This window comes from Tarenaya hassleriana, unplaced genomic scaffold (assembly GCF_000463585.1).
Source record: "Tarenaya hassleriana unplaced genomic scaffold, ASM46358v1 Cleome28, whole genome shotgun sequence".
In the NCBI taxonomy this organism is placed as follows: Eukaryota; Viridiplantae; Streptophyta; class Magnoliopsida; order Brassicales; family Cleomaceae; genus Tarenaya; species Tarenaya hassleriana.
Window position 1 is genome coordinate 355,459 of NW_010966021.1, and position 22,482 is coordinate 377,940.

At 38.4% G+C, this 22,482-nt stretch overlaps 5 protein-coding genes across 7 annotated transcripts; 2 read left to right on the forward strand and 3 right to left on the reverse strand.

The window, feature by feature from the left end:
- Positions 1–210: 210 nt before the first annotated feature.
- Positions 211–2,914, reverse strand: LOC104817713 (uncharacterized membrane protein At1g06890). Of its 2 annotated transcripts, none has more exons than XM_019203019.1 (7): positions 2,609–2,914; positions 2,132–2,283; positions 1,829–2,037; positions 1,591–1,684; positions 1,343–1,509; positions 1,090–1,260; positions 211–763 (listed from the first exon to the last, which is right to left on the reverse strand). In XM_019203019.1, the coding sequence occupies exons 1-7, from the start codon at positions 2,685–2,687 to the stop codon at positions 448–450; spliced, it is 1,188 nt and encodes a 395-aa protein (XP_019058564.1). In that variant the 5' UTR covers positions 2,688–2,914; the 3' UTR covers positions 211–447. The 2 variants fall into 2 exon arrangements, with proteins under 2 accessions (XP_019058564.1, XP_019058565.1); XM_019203020.1 differs by having other exon boundaries at positions 2,132–2,314; positions 2,609–2,913.
- Positions 2,915–7,785: 4,871 nt separating this feature from the next.
- LOC104817714 (E3 ubiquitin-protein ligase At4g11680) lies at positions 7,786–10,016 on the forward strand. 2 transcript variants are annotated; one of them, XM_010546986.1, is made up of 5 exons: positions 7,786–7,843; positions 8,166–8,372; positions 8,580–9,127; positions 9,204–9,570; positions 9,683–10,016. In XM_010546986.1, the coding sequence occupies exons 3-5, from the start codon at positions 8,643–8,645 to the stop codon at positions 9,836–9,838; spliced, it is 1,008 nt and encodes a 335-aa protein (XP_010545288.1). In that variant the 5' UTR covers positions 7,786–7,843; positions 8,166–8,372; positions 8,580–8,642; the 3' UTR covers positions 9,839–10,016. The 2 variants fall into 2 exon arrangements, with proteins under 2 accessions (XP_010545288.1, XP_010545287.1); XM_010546985.1 differs by lacking the exon at positions 7,786–7,843 and having other exon boundaries at positions 7,871–8,372.
- Positions 10,017–12,302: 2,286 nt separating this feature from the next.
- LOC104817715 (calcineurin B-like protein 3) lies at positions 12,303–15,221 on the forward strand. Its single transcript, XM_010546987.1, has 9 exons — positions 12,303–12,446; positions 13,331–13,398; positions 13,492–13,646; positions 13,838–13,920; positions 14,072–14,131; positions 14,233–14,341; positions 14,441–14,574; positions 14,687–14,799; positions 14,896–15,221. The coding sequence occupies exons 3-9, from the start codon at positions 13,523–13,525 to the stop codon at positions 14,951–14,953; spliced, it is 681 nt and encodes a 226-aa protein (XP_010545289.1). The 5' UTR covers positions 12,303–12,446; positions 13,331–13,398; positions 13,492–13,522; the 3' UTR covers positions 14,954–15,221.
- A 509-nt stretch (positions 15,222–15,730) lies between these two features.
- On the reverse strand, positions 15,731–18,685 carry LOC104817717 (heat shock protein 90-2-like). Its single transcript, XM_010546989.1, has 3 exons — positions 18,461–18,685; positions 17,861–18,002; positions 15,731–17,759 (listed from the first exon to the last, which is right to left on the reverse strand). The coding sequence occupies exons 1-3, from the start codon at positions 18,581–18,583 to the stop codon at positions 15,922–15,924; spliced, it is 2,103 nt and encodes a 700-aa protein (XP_010545291.1). The 5' UTR covers positions 18,584–18,685; the 3' UTR covers positions 15,731–15,921.
- Positions 18,686–20,787: 2,102 nt separating this feature from the next.
- LOC104817719 (fructose-bisphosphate aldolase 5, cytosolic) lies at positions 20,788–22,481 on the reverse strand. Its single transcript, XM_010546993.2, has 4 exons — positions 22,370–22,481; positions 22,040–22,293; positions 21,474–21,902; positions 20,788–21,362 (listed from the first exon to the last, which is right to left on the reverse strand). The coding sequence occupies exons 1-4, from the start codon at positions 22,395–22,397 to the stop codon at positions 20,994–20,996; spliced, it is 1,080 nt and encodes a 359-aa protein (XP_010545295.1). The 5' UTR covers positions 22,398–22,481; the 3' UTR covers positions 20,788–20,993.
- Position 22,482: the final 1 nt, after the last annotated feature.

A 22,482-nucleotide genomic window follows, 5' to 3' on the forward strand; every position in this document is an offset into this window, starting at 1 on the left:
TTGACCGCCGCCGTCTTGTGTCGCAGAGCGTGTAGGACAAGCTTGATGTACGCGTTATGCGTGATCTCATACCTCAGCTCGCCGTCGCTTCCAACCCCATCACTGACTCGATCGGAAACTCACTGAGTCAATCCTACGATACGACTCGCCACCGCGCATAGAAGAGAAGATCACGGCAGAGATGCAGAGGAAAACATAGAAGTGTGGATGAGAAGCAAGCTGGTGGTCAATAATCAAGCAAAACTTACACTTAACTACCTCTAGTTTACTTAAATTACATAAAGATCACAAGGGTCAAGATACCTACATTACACCCCTTTTTATATGGCAACTTTCAAAATTACAGAAAACATCACATAGTTAAATATATTCCCACATTGAACCCCTCTATTTTCAAAAAACATAATTTTTTTTCTTGTAGGTGAAAAAAGAAAATTAAAAAAAAAACTATACGATGTTTGCAGAATTTGTGGTTGAGGTTACAGGCTCGGAAATAACTACAGTATCTGCACCGGACTCATCAGCGTCGGATTTGGGTTTGGAAACGACGGCGTTTTGCATGGGAAGGTTCGGCTTGGTCGAGTTTTCGAGGGACTTGACCTGAAGATTGAGCCAAGTGTAGACCGACATTCCGGCGAGAGCCACCACCGCGCCGGATATGCTGACAAAACCAGGGTCCGAGCCGAAGATAACGTAGCCGCCAAGCAAGATCACGCATGTCTTGAACTGTCCTAATACCACATGCGATGTCGCTGACGTTGCCCTGTTCGAATGGAAAATGTATTAATCAGCTTACAGAAGGAAAAGCCCCGGTTAGACCGAGTGACAGTTCTTTCGGTTTGATTCGGTTTTGGATGATTCTGAATCGATCCTGTTCTGTTCCAGTTCTATTTTGTATCTGTTCCATCTGGTTTGGTTTGGTTCTGCGCTGTTTGTTATTGGTTTGGTTTGAAACTGGCTCAGTTGTCCCACATGGTTTTGAGATTGCTTTCAAAATGGAGCATAATTGGAACCGAAAGAAACCGAACTCAAACGGGGTTCTCACCAAACCGACACATCTATTGGTAAAAGGGCAATGAAGAGACTTACCCGAGAGCGAGAGCACCAGACCACTGTAGGAGAAAACCGAGAAGAGCGGAGACAAGAACCGCCGAGGAATTACCAAAGTCCCACTTGAACAGCAAAACTCCAGGAGGATCCAGCCATGGCATGAGAGCCAGTAAGAAGAATACGGTGATTGGTGTTGTCTTCCACATCAACCTACACTCACAAGATGCGAGCACGATTTTCGCAGAAAGAATGCCAGAAAAGTGCTAAGTGTAATTGATTGATTGATGCTTACGCAAGGGCGGTCCAGTTGCCTTGTTGCTGAAGATTCGACCAGAGTATTTTGTTCACGGAACTCGGGATTATCCAAGCAATGGCAACCAATGCGCCGAACAGATTGAACTCTAGATCTGTCACTGTGGCTACAGCCACTCCGATCGATACCACGGCCAGAGCCATTACCTGCCGAGGAAAACGCTAAGACAGATTAAGCATACGAGAAAGATAAAGGACGATACTTTGGCATGAAAAACGGCCAGAGACCTTCTCGGAGGAAATCGTTTTCCTCAAAAGAATGAATTCTGCAAAGACGATGGTGGGCGTGACTGCGATTTTAGCCATCTGGTAGAACCCGACGCTGGAAAAATGGAAACATCAAGAATGTCACAGTCATCAACTATCGAAAACGGTGTCCAACCTATGAACCCGGATTCAGTTTTTCTACAGGTTGTTGTATTTGCAGATTCAACCTTAAAGCAGAAGGAAAAAAGACAATGGAAACCTGTTGTGTTGGAGGCTGGTGTTGGCAAGACCAGAGGCAAACGCCATGACAGCTCCAAGAGAAAAGATCGAGGAGAAAGGCGTAGTCTTGGAGGGGGGAGACACTGGAAGCAACGAGAGAGTTTTGAAGAAAGCAAGGAGAACCCAAGCTATGGAGTAGTGAATCAATGTCAGAAAGATCGGGAAATTAAACCCTACTCTCCCCATCACCTGCAGAAAAGCTTACGCATTAAGAAATGGAAGCCATGGATTCGGACGATGAGAATCTTGCAGAGATTAATCGAGAATTATTGAAAAGAAATACCAGTTTATTGGTGAGGATGATTCCGACAGCGACCATGAAATTGAAGGACATTGATACGAAGGGGCCGCAAAACCGCTGCTGCTGACGCTTTGCTCCTTCAGATGTCTTGAGCTCATTGTAGAGAGAGCTCCTGAGTTCCTCCAATGCCCTTCCTGCAACATGGGAACTCAACGACAAGGAACCCTAAAAGATCCGATCCTTATTTTTCCCGGAACACAAACTCATGGATTCATCGAACACGTCACGATGATAAAACAGAGACATAACCAGGCCCAGATTATCACAACCCGATTCCTCGAATAACCAGATAAAGATCCTTCGAACAGAATCAAGAACATCAACAATGTGAAACAAAAAGGCGTCGTTTTTGTTATTGAGGGGGGGAAAAAGGCATGATTTTTAAGGGGAAATTTCAGATAAATAAGCAAAATCGATGAGAAAGCTCGCAGTTTCCACGAAGAACAAATAATCACACACCTGTTTCTGCAGCGTCGCTATCTTTCCGTTTGAGAAATTTTCGTGCATCTCTTCCAAGCAATGATTCAATCAAAGCCATATTGATTAAAAACAAAAAAAAACCTTCAAAATCTGAAATGCGCCATTAATGAATCTGATCTTTGCAGCAAATCCCAGATTACATCCATTTTCTTACGAAACCCACAAAAAAAAAGATATATCTGAAATGATAGATACGAGAAACAATCTCTCGCAGAAAAAAAATTGGAGCCGATGTCTGGTTCGTATAAAAGACAGAGCCTTTATTAAAAAAAAAAGAAAAAAAAAAGGAGCAGTTGCTTCAATATGCAGAGAGCCCCCTGCGTAATTTGAAGGAAAAGAAAAAAATCTTTACAATATATGTTGCTGCCACGTGTCGATGCGATATTTTATTTGCCAGATATCCAAATATCATATATACTTACAAAAAACAACTGTTAAATCAGAAACCAAATCTTTTGAAAATAAAACAAGGAGTATCCAAACAGATTAAATGTTATAAAATAATAACAAAATGAATTGAAACAGATTGTTAAAATTTAATTTACAAACACCTGCTCTAAAGTTGTATCTTTTTAATCAAAACAGTTTATAAGTATATTGATAAACAAATATATATATATATATATATATATATTTACAAACCCGTCAAAAATCAAAATTTAAAGGGTAAAACCTTAAAAAACCTCCAACTTGCAAAAATATATACAAATAAATATTCAAATTGAAAAAATGTCATTCAATACCCGAATTTATAACTTGTCACTAAATAAAACCTTGAACTTGCAAATTATTACTTTAATAAACTTTTGACCGATTTGACCACAATTTCAGACGATCGAAAATCCACATATTAACGGATTTGTAATGTCACCTTATACACGTTATCAATTTTAATTTAAAAAATGACATCAGCAATCCGTCAATATGTAGATTTCCGATCGTTTGAAGTTGTGGTCAAACCGGTCAAGGTTTATTAGAACAATAATTTGCAAGTTCGAGGTTTTATTCATTGACAAGTTACAAGTTCGGTGATTGAATGACAGTTTTTCAAGTTGAAGGTTTATTTGTATATATTTTTGCAAGTCGGAGGTTTTTTAGGGGTTTTACCCAAATTTAAATATACAAATAAATTACTCCGTGCGTGTGTCAAATGCATGGGACGACGTGTTGGAGTGTTTGGCGATGAATTTCCGGAGACGTAAAGCTAATATGATTTTGATTTTGGTGAAATCAACTCAAGTGCCTTTGTATCTAACAATTTTTTATATAAAAATAATAATTAGAATTATATATATTTATATATATGTACATCAACTGTACGTCCGTAATAGGACTCTCACCTCGGAGATTGTGCCGTATCTTTTTCTGTTAAACGTGAAAAAATTATTTTTGGTAATCGAAAGAAAATAATAATATTATCTTAGCATATGAAGGGTTTTTTTTTTGCATGAACCGGTTGATGTTACTTGTACATATAAATAATATAATGTGTGTATAATTTTAATTTTAATTTTATCCCATTCAAATGTTTCTAATTCTAAAATTAACAGTATCAATGTGTCATTTGGTATAGTTCTATTTAATTTGGGTATTTTCGGTCTAGTTTGGTTAAGATTATTGCATTTTATTTATTATGTTTCATTTTATCTCGCTGCATTTAAGGAATTTGGTTAAAGATTTGCTCAAATCTATCTGTTTTCTCTCTCTATAATTTTAATAAGATATCGTTAGTAAAATTATATTTTGGATAATCAAGATGTATTGGGAGGATGTGATACTCAATATTTGCATGGCTGCCAACGACCGGAATATGAAATGAAGGAAAAACTATATGTGTTGTTTGAGTTCTATACACTTTAATTTTAAGATCGGGGTTCGAATCGTCTTTATCCTCATCATCTTTATATGCAATCTAAATCGATTTTTATTTTTCGTGTAGTTTTTTTTATTAAAAATATTTTTCGTGTAGTTTGTAGATTATTATACGAGATCGGAGTTTAATCAATGCACATTCTAAAAGGCAGTGATTTCGAATTCCCACATTATTAAAAAAAATGGAATATGAAATAGTTTAACAAGTATAGCGATCCAACTTCAAAGGTACGCATACGCTTTCTCCCGGGAATAAAATGCTTTTATTCCAAGTTTCAACAACCAATTAAGCTGCCGAGCCACGTCACTATCTCGTTCATACAATATGTATATATATATATATATATAAGTACTCAATCATAAAAATGCAATGCCATGGACCCACCTCCTAAATTCTTTCTTTGTTATCGTACAACCGGACAGGACCGTGTTTGGTTAGCTTTGGCGATTTACGTCTTTTTATGTGAAACTATGAGTCGCATTTATTAGGGAATTTATATTTTCCAGTGCCGAAAGCTAACTTCTCTGTGTCATTTGTTGCCGATCGCATTAGGCCCATGTGTTTGCCATTTATATATATTTATATATATATTATTACATTTTTCACCTACAAAATGTTTTTCACTTAAAACAAATATCCGGTATAATCAAATAAGCCACATCTTATATACAGAGCCGTCTCAATGATTTTAAGGATTTTGTGCAGAATATTATTTAAATTTTAAATTTTATATGATAAAAATTTTAAAGTTAAATTTTAAATTTTAAATTATATTAGATAGTAATATATGTAAATAATATTTAGTTCTCTTTAATATTTACGACATTATTGAATATTGTTATATTTATATTTTATTTAAGATTAGACAAAAAATATATATAATTTAAATTTTTATTTTTATTAGTAATAAAATTTAAAATAAATCAAGTAAATAATTTAAAGTTTTATTAGATTAATATTTTATTATAATTATAATTAAATGATATATATTTTATATTTTTGAAGATTTGTATTTATTTATTACATAATTTAATTATATATAATATTTTTTATAATAAATAAATAAAAATTTGAGGCCCTCAAATTTTAGGGGTCATGTACGATAGTATCGAATTGTACCGTCTATTAGACGGTCCTGATTATATACATATTCCATATCTATCATTACGATATTCATGAAGTTTGATATAGTATATGTATAGGTCTAAAAGTTTAGTATTAAAATCTCCATAGATTTTAAAACGTTGAGATCATTAAATAATAAAAAAAAGAGAATATATATGTATGTATATGTATTTATATGTATGTATGTATGTATATTTGTATAATCGTTTTTACTATCATTTTAGTATTTTTATTAATTTTAAAATTAATATATCAATTCAATTTTTTTATAAGATTTACATTTATTTGGATAAAATATTTATATTTTACTGATTGATTATTGTCTTTGAATTTTGGGCCTGATGATCTGGCCCAAACGAATCCGGTTCAACGATGCTACCGAGGACCGGCCTGGCTTGCTAGTTCGCTATGCTTCTACTCGTCCAATGCTACGTATGATCACAGGAATAAATAATTCAATTATTAGTTATACACAATCTTAGTTATATATAACCATTTCTATATTGTAAATAAATACAATAAATTTGTTGAATATGAGTATTTCCAAATAAATATCAAAATATGAGAATTAAAAGATTTTTGGATAATTTTTGCTATCATTAACTAACGCAAACACGATCATATAATATTTGCCATTGACCAAATATATAACGGAAAATACATAGAAGTGGTCTTACCTCCCAAATGAGATTATAAATATTCTTAAATCATTTAAGACTAATCAATCGACGCAAACAAGTCTTTACTATTTCAAGAACAATCAAGAAGTCCATTGATTGTTATGCCAAGAACTGTGACGTCATGCGTGGAAATGTCAAAGCCACGTGGCGCACTGTGATAGTGACACGTTAAATTTGTCAAAGTTGGCTTAGTAATAATTTTTATTTTGGGTTTCCAGTTTTTTAGTTTTTGATTTTTGGTTTTTAGATTTTATAAATTTGTAAATCTAAAAAATAACTTTTATTTTGAGTTTTTGTATTGAATTTTTTTATTCTATAATATTTGAAAACTAAAAAAATAGTTCTTGGTTTTTTATTTATTTATTTTACTAAAATGACTTTCTAAATGTTTTAAAAAAGTAATTTTATAAAAACTTGAATGATAGTTTTTTTTTATTTTTAAATTTTAAAAAAACCCCAAAACTCTAACTATTTAAAGTTGGTTTTAGTTGATTTTTTTTTATAAAGCAGATTTTCGAGTTTTTAAGAAAACAAATTTTAAAAACATTGCCAATTTTTTTTTTTAATTTTTAAAATCCAAAAAAACTCTTCCCCATACAAGCCCTCCTTCTTAGGAGTTATAGAAGATTCCGCGATGGACTATCAAATTGTATGCGCAAAAAGATATTATACATATATATTGGACGAATCTAGATTTATAGGAACAAATGTCATTAAAAAGAAATTCAATTATTACATTAATTTGTATAAATAGGTGGTCAAAGGCTTTTCTTTTTTGCATTCCAATTTCCAATGTGGCCGGCTATTGAAGACCCAAACCAATTCTTATTTTGGCATTTGAAATTAACACTATCTATATTACGTAAAGAACACGGAAAAGGGTAATATTTTACGAATATTGCAATATATTATCTATATTCTCAAATCTTATTTAATTTGGTTGAGGTTTTGAATTAAATCCAATATCTCGTATCTCTAAAATATTAGTTTATTGCTACATGCATACGTACGTACGCATAATGAAATCCAGAATTTAAAATTTTTTTTACCACGTGGTCTTAATCAACAACAAAATCTCTTATTAGAGATATAATTCAAACTTAAACCCACGCATATATGCACCCAAAACAAAAATCCCTCATGAGAGTTCGATTCTGCCACAAACAACCAAAGATTCGCTATAACCTTTTTACCATTTGCATATTAATGGACGTACCATTAATATCATATAATTGATTTGATTTTATATAAAAAAATGGTTTGTTTAATAAGAAAATATGCCTTCTTAAAAACCAATTACATCGCAGTCAAGTCAAGTGACGGCGCTAACTAGATGTTCTTCTTATCCTTCTATTATTGGAATAAATAAATATATATATATATATATAATAATTTATCAATAAATAGAGAACACTAACAATTACGTAACAAAAGAAACATATCTGGCCTTGTCCTGAATAATTGAGGGTTTTTTGCGGTTGAAGCAGCAGTAACTGTCTTGCAAGACAAAATCCCAGGTGTTGGGTTAGGCCAACGGTTACCTTCTCTCTCTCTCTCTCTGCGTCTGATTCTTGTAATCAAAGCAAGAAGAAGAAGATTAAAAAAAAAGTTTTTTTTTCTTTGTTTGAAGAAATCGTTTTTATGGTTTGATTCTTGGTCGCCATCTCTCGCCCAACTTCACCTTCCTCTGAAATCCTCACGGCGCCCTCTCTTCTTCTTAAGCCCATCTTTCTGGATCTTATCTTCTTGTATTGGAACGTGTTTCTTCTGGGTTTTGAGTTCATAACAAAGAGAATCCATGAGCACCCTTCTCCGTGTTCTTTAATTATCTTCCTCTGTTTCGTTACTCTGTTCCTAGGTTGTGTTCCTGCTGTTTCAGGCTACCGTCAGTTCAGCTTTCAGCTTTCTGGAGATACTTTTGGTTTCTCTCTTTTGGGCACTGGTGATTTTTTTTGTTCCTATGATCGATTTTTTTTCTCTCGTTTCCTCTTGTTGAAACGTAAATTTGGGATATTGAGGAGCTTGAGTACGGAGTCAAGGTGGAATTTCGGCTGGTGATTACAAGGTGTTTGTTCATATGCCTCACTGAATTTTCATGAGTTATTGTTAAGACATGAGAATTTCGTGACTTTAGTCACGGCCTGCGTGTTTACATGATTTCCCTTTTGATGTGTACTTCTGGTTCCATGTGCATGCTTATACTCATAAAGCTTGAAGCATTGTTTTGATTCTCTGTATCAATCCTTTCCTCTTTTTTTTTTTTCCTGCTAAGGCCCAAGAGAAATCAAATTCTCTGGTTTTGGAAGTTTATTGGAGTTTGAAGCTTTGAATTCCGATGAATACCCGTCATTCCGTTCTGCCGGATTCCTCATCCAGCATATCGATCACTGTTTCATCGTCACTTTCATTGAATTCCACGCCACGGAATGATGACACACGCATGTCAGGGCGAGAGAGGCCTCCTCCCTCGTTCTTGATTCGAATGGCGATGAAGGTATCGAGAGCAAGGTGGTTTATCTTCTCGAGGAGAGTGTTTCACTACCAGAACGGGTCGAGACCTGACCTCGGGTCCAATCCTTTCGATTCCAGCACTTGGATGACGACGGAGCTCATTGCTCTGGTCATTCAGATCACCTTGATCACATTCACTCTGGCTGTGTCCAACAAGGAAAGACCCATTTGGCCAGTGAGGCTATGGATCACTGGTTACGACGTGGGTTGTCTCCTCAATCTCATGCTGTTGTACGGACATTACCGTCAAAGGGCAGGGTTTGGAGTTGGTGATGTGGAGCAGCAACGGAGAGACAGGGAGGAGACCAGGTAACTAATCAAAATACAATCTTGTCCAACTGCTATTTCCCATCTATACTTTCAGACATCTCCCCTTCTGTTTCAGGTGCTCGCACTTGATGAACAAATGCCAGAAATCCCTGGAGCTTTTCTTCGCCATATGGTTTGTTACCGGAAATGTCTGGGTGTTTGATTCACGCTTCGGTTCATTCCACCGAGCCCCGAGGCTCCACGTCCTCTGCATATCTCTTCTGGCATGGAATGCACTCTGCTATTCCTTCCCATTCCTCTTGTTCCTCCTCCTCTGTTGTGTCGTGCCTCTCGTCAGTAGCCTCCTCGGCTACAACATGAACATGGGCTCTGCAGACAAGGGAGCTTCGGATGAGCAGATTTCCATTCTCCCAAGCTGGAAATACAAACGAATGGATAACGGTTTCGCTTCCGATCCATCAGTTGACGCCACTGAAGATCCGGTACGTCATCTCTGACATACCAGCTCCCACATACATAGATGGAAGCAGTGGTGATCTGGGCACAAACTAAACTTGAATGAATGAATCTGGGTTTTGGATTTTTTTGCTGCAGGAGTGTTGTATATGTTTGGCTAAGTACAAAGACAAGGAAGAGGTGAGAGAGTTGCCATGTTCGCACAGGTTTCACCTCAAATGCGTAGACCAATGGCTTCGTATAATCTCCTGTTGTCCTCTCTGCAAACAAGATCTCACCCCCCGACATAACTAATCCTTCATCAAGACACCACCACATTACTTTGGTCTCTCTCTTTTTTTTTTTTTTCCTGTAAGATTTTCTGAATGAAACTAGAGATGATGAGAAAGAAGCCTACACGTATGTATGGTTACTTTCTTTTTTTGTACAGAACGGGTTAAAAACGTTAACCAGAGGTTAGGGAACCACGTCAGCATACGCTTCTACCCTAATTTTAACTTCACGACGATCCTCTCTAAAGAAACGTTACTTGTCTCACAAGTTACATAGGTAAAAGGCCCCCCTTTTTTTATGTTGGTCACATTCTCCACCGAAAACCCTACGGAGAGTCATGCTTTAACCCTAGCGGCCCAAGAAACTTGCCCTACAAGAAACGCAATTTGATTAATAGTAATCCAATAACCAAAATGATCCGAATCGAATAATATGTATCTGTAATTAAATTGAATTTGATATAAAAATCGAAAATCGAATGTTCATGATTTCTTTAAAATCGAAAAATGGAGTTCTGACCAAAACGAATAAAAAGATAACAATTTTAAAAAATATATTTTTTTAAAATAAATATCTTTATCAATAAAAACCAAAATAAATGGAAAAGAACCGAACCAGATAATAATGAATTCAATATAAAAACGAACCATTATAAATTTTCTCAAAGCAAAATGACGGAATCATTAGAATTCATTGTATGTAAGATGTGATATTTGGTTTTAGTTTTCTGTGATGCATGATGTTTGTCGATAACACCGTGTTAATAAATAAGTCTAGAGAAAGAGTAAATGAACAATAGAGTTATGGAGGAGTATTTAGAGGTTAAGGGTTTTAGACTTAATAGGAAGAAGACCGAGTATATGCATTGCGATTTTAGTGGGGACGTTCTAGTGATGTAGGAGTTAATTTACAAGGAGGAATATTACTTCAAAACCCACATTTTAAATATCTTGATTCAATCCTTCAAAAGCATGGAGGTTGCGACGAATATATTAGTTATAGGATAAAAGTGGGATAGATAAAATGGAGACAAGTCACAGATCCTTTGCGATCGCAAAATCCCTATACGGTTGAAAGAGAAATTCTATCGTACTACTATAAGATCCGCATTAATGTATAATAGTGAGTGTTGGGTGGCGAAATGACAACATGTGTCCAAAATGTGCATGGCTGAGATGAAAATATTGCGATGGATGTGTGAACATATACGAATAGACCAAATTCGAAATGAGAGTATTAGGGAGAAATTAGGAGTTATAACCATATAAGAGAAAATATGTAAGGGACGTTGAAGGTGGTTTGGGCACGTAAAACATAGACCGCTAGATGATCCGGTTAAAAATGGAAATGAAGAAACGAGGTAGAGGTAGGTCAAGACTTACCTGAGAACGAGTTATTAGAAATGACTTGGATATGTTGCAAATATTGGAGAATATGATGCAAAAGCGAAATGAATGGAAAAGAAAAATTCATGTGGTCGATCCTAAATAAATTTGGGATGAAGGCGTTGTTGATATTGTTGTTGCAAAATGACGGAATCAAAACTGAATAACCTGTCGTGTTGCGGTCCTAGCACGTGGCGGATCCGATACATCAAAACGGGTCGGTTCAGTGATTTTGTCAAGGTCCAATATTCCCAGTTCGGTTTTGTGGATAAAACATAAAGGTAGGGGTGTCAATCGGGTCGGCCCGAAAGTTTCGGGCTCGGGCTTGGACTGACCAGATTTTTTCGGGCCTATATAATTAAGTTCGAAGCCCGGTCCTATGCATTCCGGACTCGGGTCGGGTCGAACTAGGTCGGACCGGCCCACAGACCTTCCTTTGTAAATGTTATTTTTTTTATATATATTTTTGGGTTTTCGGGCCGGCTCGACTCGAATCCGAAGCCCGATTTGAGCTCGGCCCGAAACCCGCTAATTTTTGGGCTGGGCCGGATCGGACTTCGGCCTCGGACCCAAATTGACACCCTTACATAAAGGTATTGGTGTATATGTTCGGTTTAAACGGCAAATGAACGTAGTGTTTAAGAATAATTAATTACTGTTGAAGAAATAAAATGTTGTGTGACATTTTGAATGTAGTTTGAGATGGACGTGATGCCATAATTCTCGTGATTAGTCACCAATAATCTGATTCTGTGGGACCATTAAATCTTTCTTAAATAAAAAAGATCCAATAATTGTAACCAAACCTCGTTTTGGACACGTAGGCATATAAATCGACAACGTATTTGAAAACCAAAACGGCGTCGTAGGCATAAATCAACAGGATTAAAACGACAACGTATTTGGAAACCAAAACGGCGTCGTAGGAAATAACGCATCATAATTGACTGCACGATGTTTGATATAAGATAAAACACGTCCCTTTTTCGACACACTTTCCGGGCTTCCAACTGTATCAACATTGTGTTTGTGTAATTCCATATTTGTTTATTTTTTAAAAAAAAATTGTTAAATGCCAATAAATATTAATTCGATTATTGAGATTTTTCCGGGGGTTTTTTTTGGTCGAGCATATACAATTCTCTCTCCTTCGTCGCTTACCGATCAGTCTCGCGTCTCCACCGCAAGCTTCATCCGAGACTCCGCCGGAGCCGTCGCGAAGAGGGCTCGACGTCGGCCGTGGCGTAAGCCTTTTTCTCTCCCTCTCTCGTAAATTTTCCGTCCTGTTTGCTGTTCGTGCGTTTCCCCCCAAGAAAATCTAGATGAAAAGCGATTTTGAGATCGAGGGATTAGACAATAATTGATCTGTCGAATTCGTTGGATTTTCTTAGCAGCCACGCTGATCCTTTTTTTGCCTTTGCGTTATACAACGAGGCTCTTGTGTTGCTGGATTGCCTTTGATGTAGTTTGTGAATTCGGCCGATTTCGAATCTGAATCTATGGATTGGTCTTTGTATGCGCCGTGATTTCACAGTTCGCTTCGTGCCCGTGTATGTTTTTAGATCCGATTCGTGTGTGCTGAGTTTTACGACATGGTTCGATCCGTTTGTTTTGTGTTTTGACAGTTGAACTCGTCTGGATTGTTTCTTCTCTTTCTCATGATGTTTCTCCTGCGTTCAATTGCACTTATCGATTCTTCAATTGCCTAAAGTTTGATGCTTTTGGGATTTCTTTGTGAGATTTGGTTTCTTTTTGCTTGCTCAGTCCAACCTACCCCACTAGTGTCCTAAATCAACGATTGTTAACACAATGCGCATATCACAAATCAGGTGTATATATGCGAGATCTTGGTCGAGAAGAAAAAGGCATTGTTAACCTGGAAGAAATTGGACTCTAGATTGTAGAGTCATACAATTCATTTAATTGAGTGTGTATTTTGGTACTCTTTACAAAGTGATTAGTTGATGTGGCTTTAATGATCAGTTCGACAGAAGTGGATTTGCTCTGTCTGTTTACGATGCATTTGAACATCAGGGCTCTTGTCTGAATTTCTTTATCTTGCTTTTGAAGCCCTGTGTCACCATTATCTGCTGTTGCAAGCTATAAGTTAAGTGATCTTGTCCCACAGATATTCTTAAGGACGATCGGGTTTTACTTGCTGCTGCCTTTACTGACGAAACAGGAAATGGTTAAAAGGTATATAGTATATACCTTTCTCGATGTAAATATGTATTATGTTTCGTAGAGTTTTTGCCCTGATGCTACTTCTTTCCATTTTCTCATTTACAGGCATGGAGAGTTCTGATTCACTAGAGATATCATGTCGCAGTGCATAGACGGTTTCAAGCATATATTCACCTCCTTCTTAAGATGTTTCGATATCGATTTATACAAGCAATCAGGAGGCCTGGGAGACCCTGAATTGCTTGCAAGAGAGACAGTTTGTATGTTGTCGTTTATGTTGTTAGTACGAGCTTTTCAATCTTTTACTAATGGGACATTTCTGATGTTGCAACTGATTTCAGCTTCTTCACTGTGTTTTGGTTCAGTTATATTATTCTAGGGTATGACATTCTTGTAGCCGATGCCAGACTTGATTGTTTCTTACTGACTTTATTAATTTGCTCGGTTGCAGTTAGTGTGAGCGAAATTGAAGCTCTTTACGAGCTTTTTAAGAAAATTAGCAGCGCTGTGATTGACGATGGCTTGATAAACAAGGTATGATTCATTCAATCTTTCCCATTTTATGTGCTTATGAACTCATCGTGCTAATCATTTTGTTGCTCGAGTTATTGCACGCCGTCACATCTTATAGGCGTAACCTGTCTGATTTGTCTCGCCTCTTGTTTTTTCTTCTTATACCCCATAGGAAGAGTTTCAGTTGGCCTTATTCAAAACGAATAAAAAGGAGAGCTTGTTTGCAGATCGGGTACTTACCTCTACATCAAAAGTGGTTTTCGTTCATTTTCTAGAGATCCAAATGCATAAAAGTGAGTGAGAGAGCCTTGATGGTGATTGATTTTTTTGCAGGTGTTTGACTTGTTTGACACAAAGCACAATGGGATACTGGGGTTTGAGGAGTTTGCTCGTGCTCTCTCCGTGTTTCACCCGAATGCACCTATGGATGATAAGATCGACTGTATATTCCCCCAACTCACTTATCCTCGAAAACTTGGATCCAGAAATGAAAAGTATAAAAAATGGAATGATTTTCGTAAAATACTGTTTGTGGTTGCAGTTTCATTTCAGCTATATGATCTGAAGCAGCAAGGGTTCATAGAGAGGCAGGAGGTGAAGCAAATGGTGGTGGCTACACTTGCAGAGTCCGGAATGAACCTCTCTGATGAAGTCATAGAGAGTATTATCGACAAGGTTGGTGCCTTTTTCAAATCATATATAGCTGTGATTTTCTGATTGATGAAGAGACGGGTACGAAAAAAAATCGATTATAATAACGTCGTTGTTGTTGATGAGAATGTGGCAGACGTTTGAGGAGGCGGACACGAAACATGACGGGAGGATAGACAAGGAAGAGTGGAGAAGCCTTGTTATCCGCCACCCCTCCCTTCTCAAGAACATGACTCTCCAGTATCTAAAGTGAGTTCCAAATTCAAAACCCCCCTTTTTAGTGGTTGAGATTATGAAAGGGCCATCCATCCATCCACCCTGATTGGATTGTCTGTTTGGCTGCAGGGATATCACGACCACGTTTCCGAGCTTTGTGTTCCATTCTCAGGTTGAGGACACCTGATTCAGTCAGAAGAGGTTTCTTCTCTTCTTTTTTTAAGGTTGCTCCCCTTGCCCTGAAGCGGTTCTTTCAAAAAAAAAATCTCTCTTTTTTTTTTTGGTTGAAGATTATTGTTTGCCTTTTTTAACAATTTGATTCGATGTTTACTTATTTGTTTTAATTGCACACCTTGCCAAAAAAAAATCTCTCTTTGGTTGTGTTGTATGTGCTCCACTCCGAATCTTTTGCCAATGTGTTCCAAAGAAAAAGTCAGCTTGGTTCTGTGAGCAAATCTCAGACTGAGTAGTACTGTAGTAGTAACATTAACATGGATGAGGGGTGGACATTTCAGGTTTCGGTTCGGTATTCAAGTGGAACATTATTTTTGGTTTTATAAAAGTGTATCAAACTAGAACCAAATGTTAAATGGTTCGGTTCAATCTTAGTATAGGTTCGATGTGGAACGGTGCCATTATATGAATACCAAATAAGTACCACCAAACTATAACAGTTATACATATTTGTGGAAGATTCAAATTTTGATTCAGTATTTATACGGTTCGGTTTGGTATTCATATGGACGGTTTGAGAACGATTCATTCGGATCCATAAAAAATGTACTAAATTAAAATCGAATATTATTCAATTTGATTTGATTCGGTTCGGTTTTGGATCGGAATTATATTTTCGAAGTGCCCACTGAAATTGAAAGGATGCCATCGTGTTTTTTTGGTCAAAGTTTCAAACCACGAGACAAAAAGATCGCAATTGTGGCATCAATCACCAGTTATGACAAAGCAGTGAATAAATAAACTGAGAATGAAGGCCAACAAACAGCAACAACGACTAGCTACCGGAAAGCTAAGATTCCAATCAGCTCTAATGTAAGAACAATAAAAGTCATTGCTTCAAATTAAAAACAAAACAAAAAAACAAAACAGAAACCCACAAGTTTGTTTGATACGTGATTTTTTTTTTTGAAAAGAGAAAACTTAGTCGACTTCCTCCATCTTGCTTCCGTCGGCCTCAGCGTCATCTTCAAGCGGAGGCATGTCGTCGGCCTCAGTCTCACCCGCTTCATCATCAATACTCAGTCCGAGTTTCAACATCCTATGGATCCTGCTCCCGAACGTGTTCGGGTCGTCCAGGCTGAATCCCGACGTCAGAAGCGCCGTCTCAAACAGCAGATGCACGAGATCCTTCACCGACTTATCGTTCTTATCCTCATCGGCTCTCTTCCTCAGCTCGTCCATTATCGGATTCTCCGGGTTAATCTCCATAGTCTTCTTGCTCGACATGTACCCCGCCATGCTGCTATCCCTCAGCGCCTGTGCCTTCATTATCCTCTCCATGTTGGCCGTCCATCCATACTCTCCCGTCACCAGACAGCAGGGGGAATCCACCACACGATCCGACACAACCACTTTCTCGACCTTGTCCCCCAGCACATCCTTTATTACCTTGCACAGACCCTCGAACTTCTCCTTCAGTTCCTCCTTCCTCTTCTTCTCGTCCTCTGACTCGTCCAGTTTCAGCCCCTCCTTTGTGGCAGAGACGAGTTTCTTCCCCTCGAATTCCTTCAGCTGCCCGACCGCATACTCATCAATGGCGTCGACCATGTACAGGACTTCATATCCCTTCTTCTTCAGCTTCTCGAGGAAAGGGGAGTTCTCCACGGCCTTTTTGCTCTCGCCCGTGATGTAGTAAATGTCCTGTTGCCCTTCCTTCATTCTCGTCACGTAATCCTTGAGACTCGTCAGCTCGTCTCCGCTCTTTGTGGAGTGGTATCGGAGCAACTCAGCAATCTTTGTCCTGTTCTGGGAATCCTCGTGGATACCAAGCTTGAGGTTCTTGGAGAACGCCTCGTAGAACTTGTTGTAGTCTTCCTTGTTCTCGGCTATCTCGAAGAAGAGCTCAATGCATTTCTTCACCAGGTTCTTCCGGATGACCTTGAGGATCTTGTTCTGCTGCAGCATTTCTCTTGAGATGTTGAGAGGCAAGTCCTCAGAATCGACGATACCCTTCACAAAGCCGAGGAATTCTGGAATGATTTCTTCACAGTTGTCCATGATGAAGACACGTCGGACATAGAGCTTGATGTTGTTGGGTTTCTTCCTCGTGTCGAAAAGATCGAATGGGGCTCTCTTTGGGACAAAGAGGATAGCCTTGAATTCGAGCTGTCCTTCAACCGAGAAATGCTTGACAGCCAAATGCTCTTCCCAGTCATTGGAGAGGCTCTTGTAGAAGGCGGCATATTCCTCCTTGGTGATCTCCTCGGATTTCCTCATCCAGATTGGCTTCTGCTTGTTCTCAAGAGACCATTCATGAGAAACCTCCTTGATCTTCTTCTTTTTCTTCTCGTCCTTTTCTTTCTCCTCGTCTACCTCCTCGACCTTCCCTTCCTCATCCTTCTTCTCTTCCTCATCATCTTCATCATCAGATATCTCCTTCTCAATTGTCTTCTCAACCCACAGAGAGATCGGGTAGCTAATGAATTCGGAATGCTTCTTGATCAAATCCTTGAGCCGGCGCTCCTCAAGGTACTCTAACTGGTCTTCCTTGAGGTGGAGAATCATCTTGGTCCCCCTACCAAGGCTCTCACCAGAAGTGTCTCTGGTCACTGTGAAGGATCCACCGGCTTGGGACTCCCAGACATATTGCTCATCATCATTGTGTTTTGTCGTGACGACAACCTTCTCAGCAACCAGGTAAGCGGAGTAGAAACCGACACCAAACTGCCCAATCATGCTCACATCAGCACCAGCAGCCAATGCCTCCATGAATTCCTTGGTACCAGACCTGGCAATCGTACCAAGGTTGTTAACCAAATCTGTAAAAGACAACAACAGAACGTTAGGGAACAGTTCATACCAAACAATCGGACAGAGACAAGCGGAGGGATTTTGTCCCACTACGCCATCAAACACTTACCAGCTTTGGTCATTCCAATACCACTGTCAATAATAGTCAAGGTGTTGTTGGCCTTGTCAGGGATGATGTGAATGAAGAGTTCAGGCTGAGCATCTAGTTTACTCTTGTCTGTCAAAGACTCGAATCTAATCTTGTCCAGAGCCTGTTCACAAGAAATGACGACTATTTACTTAGTCACAAATAAATACCACGCCAAACGAACAGATTCAAGGCTACGAAACCTCAAACAAAAACAACAACAAAAAATCGATACTTTGATTGTTGGAATATTGCGAGTTACACTACGTAAAGTATCTAATGGCTCCCACTCCTAGCCTTCGCAAAATAACTATCAGCTACAAGTTTCTCGTGAAAATTGACATAACAGATGTGAACAGTACGGAGAGAATGACGAGAACATCAGCTACAGATCCGTAGCTCACCCAGCCAATGCAATTACTCTCGAACCATTAAACAGTAACCCTAATAAGCAGCAATCGGCATTTCCTCACAATCACAGCAGAATAAACAGACAAACATATTGACAGATCCGAGCAAAATATTTCAAATGTGACATACGCTCTAATACACACAGAGATAGAGAAAGGGGGGTATACGAACATCGGAAGCGTTACTGATGAGTTCACGGAGAAAGATCTCTTTGTTGCTGTAAAAGGTGTTGGTGATAAGACTGAGCAACTGGTTGATCTCGGCCTGGAAGGCAAACGTCTCTGTGTCCGCCATCTCCGAACCACAACGATCACTAAGGTAACGGAAGAAGGGAGAAGCAGATCGAGACAAGCGAGCTAGGGTTTTATGCTCTTTCAAAGCAGAGAACGAGATGGCCGAAGGAGAAGAAATGAAGGTAATATAGTGGGCGCCCTAGGGTTTCTAGATCCTTCTATAATAGTGGAAATGCAAATGTCACGCGCCAAGGAGCGCGTGTCATCTCAATCAAAGCAAACGGTGGGTCCCACCGTTCATCCAAACCGCGAATCATCTTAGAACAGAAGAAGGTGTCAAAACTAATTCAGCTCGCGAATTGATTCGTCCTCACTTCGTTCATTTTTCAGTCAATAGAGAATCGATATTTTCAAATTTCATTCGTAAATGAGACTATCTAGTCGTTGAGGTATTTTTTAATTATTTTTTTATATTTTAATTTTTATACAAAATAATATTTAAATTTATATTTAAATTTGATATTTTAATATCAACTTTTTTATTAAAATATCATTTTTTTTATTATTTTCTAATATAAATTTTTAAGTCGATTTACTTGATATATAAAATAGTTAAGTGGAAATGAAACAATGGTTTTTGTTTCTCATTTAGAAACGAATCTAATGAGTTGAGATCAAAACGAGTCAATTTGTTTCGGTCCAAGACGAGTTGGATCATTTGTCAAACTCTCTCTTTTTATTCATTTGATTGTCAAAGTCATCATACATCAAACTTTGCCATTGTCATAGAAGAAACCCATGAATTTAAAGCTCTCGTCGTTTAGGGATGACACAGAAATTTCGGTATTCGATCTTGGTCTCCATGGATTTTCTAGATATATTATCTCGATCTTGATTTTGCGAGGTGACGAGGCCCGAATATCTGTGGTTAAAGTCGGGTAACCGATACGAGGTTATTCAATGACCCAAAATCTCGTTGGGGTCTCGGATAAAAGCTTCACCCCCTACCTACCTCCATTGGGGCGTGTGGACTCATGGGATAAAATTCAAGGTTTGTTCTCTGCTTCGATTTACGAAATGGGCCCTTATCCCATCACAATCAGAAATTGAGCCCTAAATGGGCCTTTATCCAATCTTGGGCTTATAGATTGGGGCCCACCGTTAAGATTTTTTCAAATAATACAGAACAGGGCTAGTGTTTTCGGCATTCGAATTTTGACCCGTTATTAAAACAACACCCCGACTTTACATACATACACACACACATATATATATATATATATTATTCTAAGTTTGGATGCTTTATTTTGATAGATTAATCCAAATATATCCATAAATCTCTAGTATTTTTCTTCAGACGAATGCTATTTAAATATCTATATAAAAATATCATAAAATATTAGTTTAGTATCTTATACTTGATTTTTTTTCTACCTATTAGATATTTATATTAAATAATTATAATGGTCAATCTTCGTATGATCTAAATTTTGAATAATAATTTATTAAAACCTGAAATTATAAATAAGAGTTCAAAAAATTGCACCACAAATATTACTTTTATATATACGAAAAAAAAGTGCGGCATCCAAGTCAGATAACATTGTACATGATGCTAAATGGTGATCATGCAGTTGATAACAAATTCATATAAATATATTTACCAAAAACAAAACCTTAATAAATTTTAATTTTAAAAAAAAATTGTAACATTTAAGACCGAAAAGCTACTAACAAATCAAATACACATAAAATTTTTATCTAACCGAAAAAATTGAATACAAAAATAATTATAACAAAACATAATCCAAATGCAATATCGGTTAGTTTACATGGGCTTGTGGTAACCCATTGGTTTTATTTCGGATTAGTTTACATTGGCTTTATCATATGGCCCAAATACACAAAACTACACAACATTTTCGAAACCAAATCAAAACATAATATTTTGATATATCAAAATTAAGTCTACCAATGATCATAAATTGATACAAAATTTGAATTTAGACCATGAAATCATTTGATTTTTTTGTTTTCAATTTAAATACAATTTCTAAGATAAGTTGATCATTCTTTTTTCTTTATATAAATAGATTATCAATTCAAGAGAGAAAATAAGAAGCTCTAATTTGAAAGATATTTTATTATTTTTCTCTGTTTATCTCCCGCGGCGCGTGTCGTCCAAATCCCTTGAGGTCGAGTGAGATATGACATGAGACATTGAGACCCACTTCATGGGACCCACTCCTTATCTACCATTAAATAAGTTTGGGGAAAACCTTATCCCTTTTTTTCCTTGGCAAAACGAAACATAATAACGACAAAAAAAACGACGATATATAAAGACAGTTAACACGGACCAAATCTCCGACATTATAGAGTTAAACCCACGTCACATATACATATGAAATTTCCATATATAACCCCCAAACCACCAAAGCTGACACCTTTCATTTCTTTCGCAAAATCGTCTAGTACTTGTAACCCTTCTCGAACAAGCTCTCAGAGGCGGCGGATCCGGTACCGGCGCCACCGCCGGCGTATTTTCCGATGGTGGCGTCGGAGTTGGCCTTGCACCGGACGAGGAACGTGGCCTGAGCCTTGGTGACATTCTCTTTCTTCCCGGCCCACGTCTTGAGAGTGCTCTGCTGAAGAGCTCGCCCGAAGGAGAAGGATAGCGTCCATGGTTTCAGGACCTCGAGCTTGTTCATGGCGTCCAGGTTCAGTGTCGCTTCCTCTTCGCTCTGCCCTCCCGACAGAAACACGACCCCTGGAACGGCCGGCGGTACTGTCCGGCGGAGAGCCGCCACCGTGTACTCCGCTATCACCTCCGGTCCCACCTGTGTTCGGTTTCGGATGCATATACACAAACACATACGTATATTCAGCACAAATCATTTCGAAATTATAAGAAAAGGTAACGTTTTCCGGTTGATGTTCTGTTTGGTTACCTTTGGGCTGTCGGAGCCTGGTGTGACCATGTTGGGTTTAAGCAGAGTGCCTTCAAGAAGAACATGATGATCATTCAAAGCCTTGTAAACGGCGGCAAGAACCGTCTCGGTCACGGCGGCGCATTTCTTGATGTCGTGGTTCCCGTCGGTCAGAACCTCCGGCTCGACTATAGGGACCAGCCCATTCTCCTGGCAGATGATGGCATAACGTGCAAGCCCCTTTGCGTTCTCTTGGATGGACAGTTCGCTTGGCTCGGTGGGCCCAATCTTCAGGACGGCACGCCACTTGGCAAACCGTGCTCCAGCCTTGTAGTACTGCTGGCAACGTTGTCCAAGCGAGTCCAGACCCTGCGTGGTGGTCTCACCATTGGTCCCGGCTAGTTCGACCACACCCTTGTCTACTTTTATCCCGGGGATAACTCCGTTTTCCTGCCGAGAAACAAGAATCATCAACAATGTAAAACCCGAGAAAGTTCCTACATTTCTGGTTGAATCTCATCTCAAGTTTCGCCCATGATTTCAGATCCAGCTAAAGTTTCGGACTTTTGAATTAGTCATCGACGAACCTCGAGGACATCGACGAAGGGTTTGCCATCAGAGGTTTTCTGGTAAAGGGTCTCCTCGAAAAGGATAACGCCGGAGATGTAAGAGAGTGCACCGGGGGAAGTGAAGAGAAGCTCCCGGAGAGACTGACGGTTCGACTCGATGTTCTCGACATTGATGCTCGCCAGCCGTTTCCCTATGGTTCCAGTGCTCTCATCCGCCGCTAATATCCCCTTTCCGGGTGTGGCTATGTACTTGGCCGTCTTGATCAGCTCATCTGAACACAAGACACAACCAGAGTTTCGCATGAGAGAACACTCCAACAGGAAGAATGCGAGAGAGATGGGATTTACCTGCGTACTTGCCGACAAAGGCAGACATGGTTTGCTTGTAAGGCAAGGAACAGGAGTTTGCAGAGGAGGACGAAGAGAACAAGACAAGAGCTTCATAACCTGCAACCCTAACG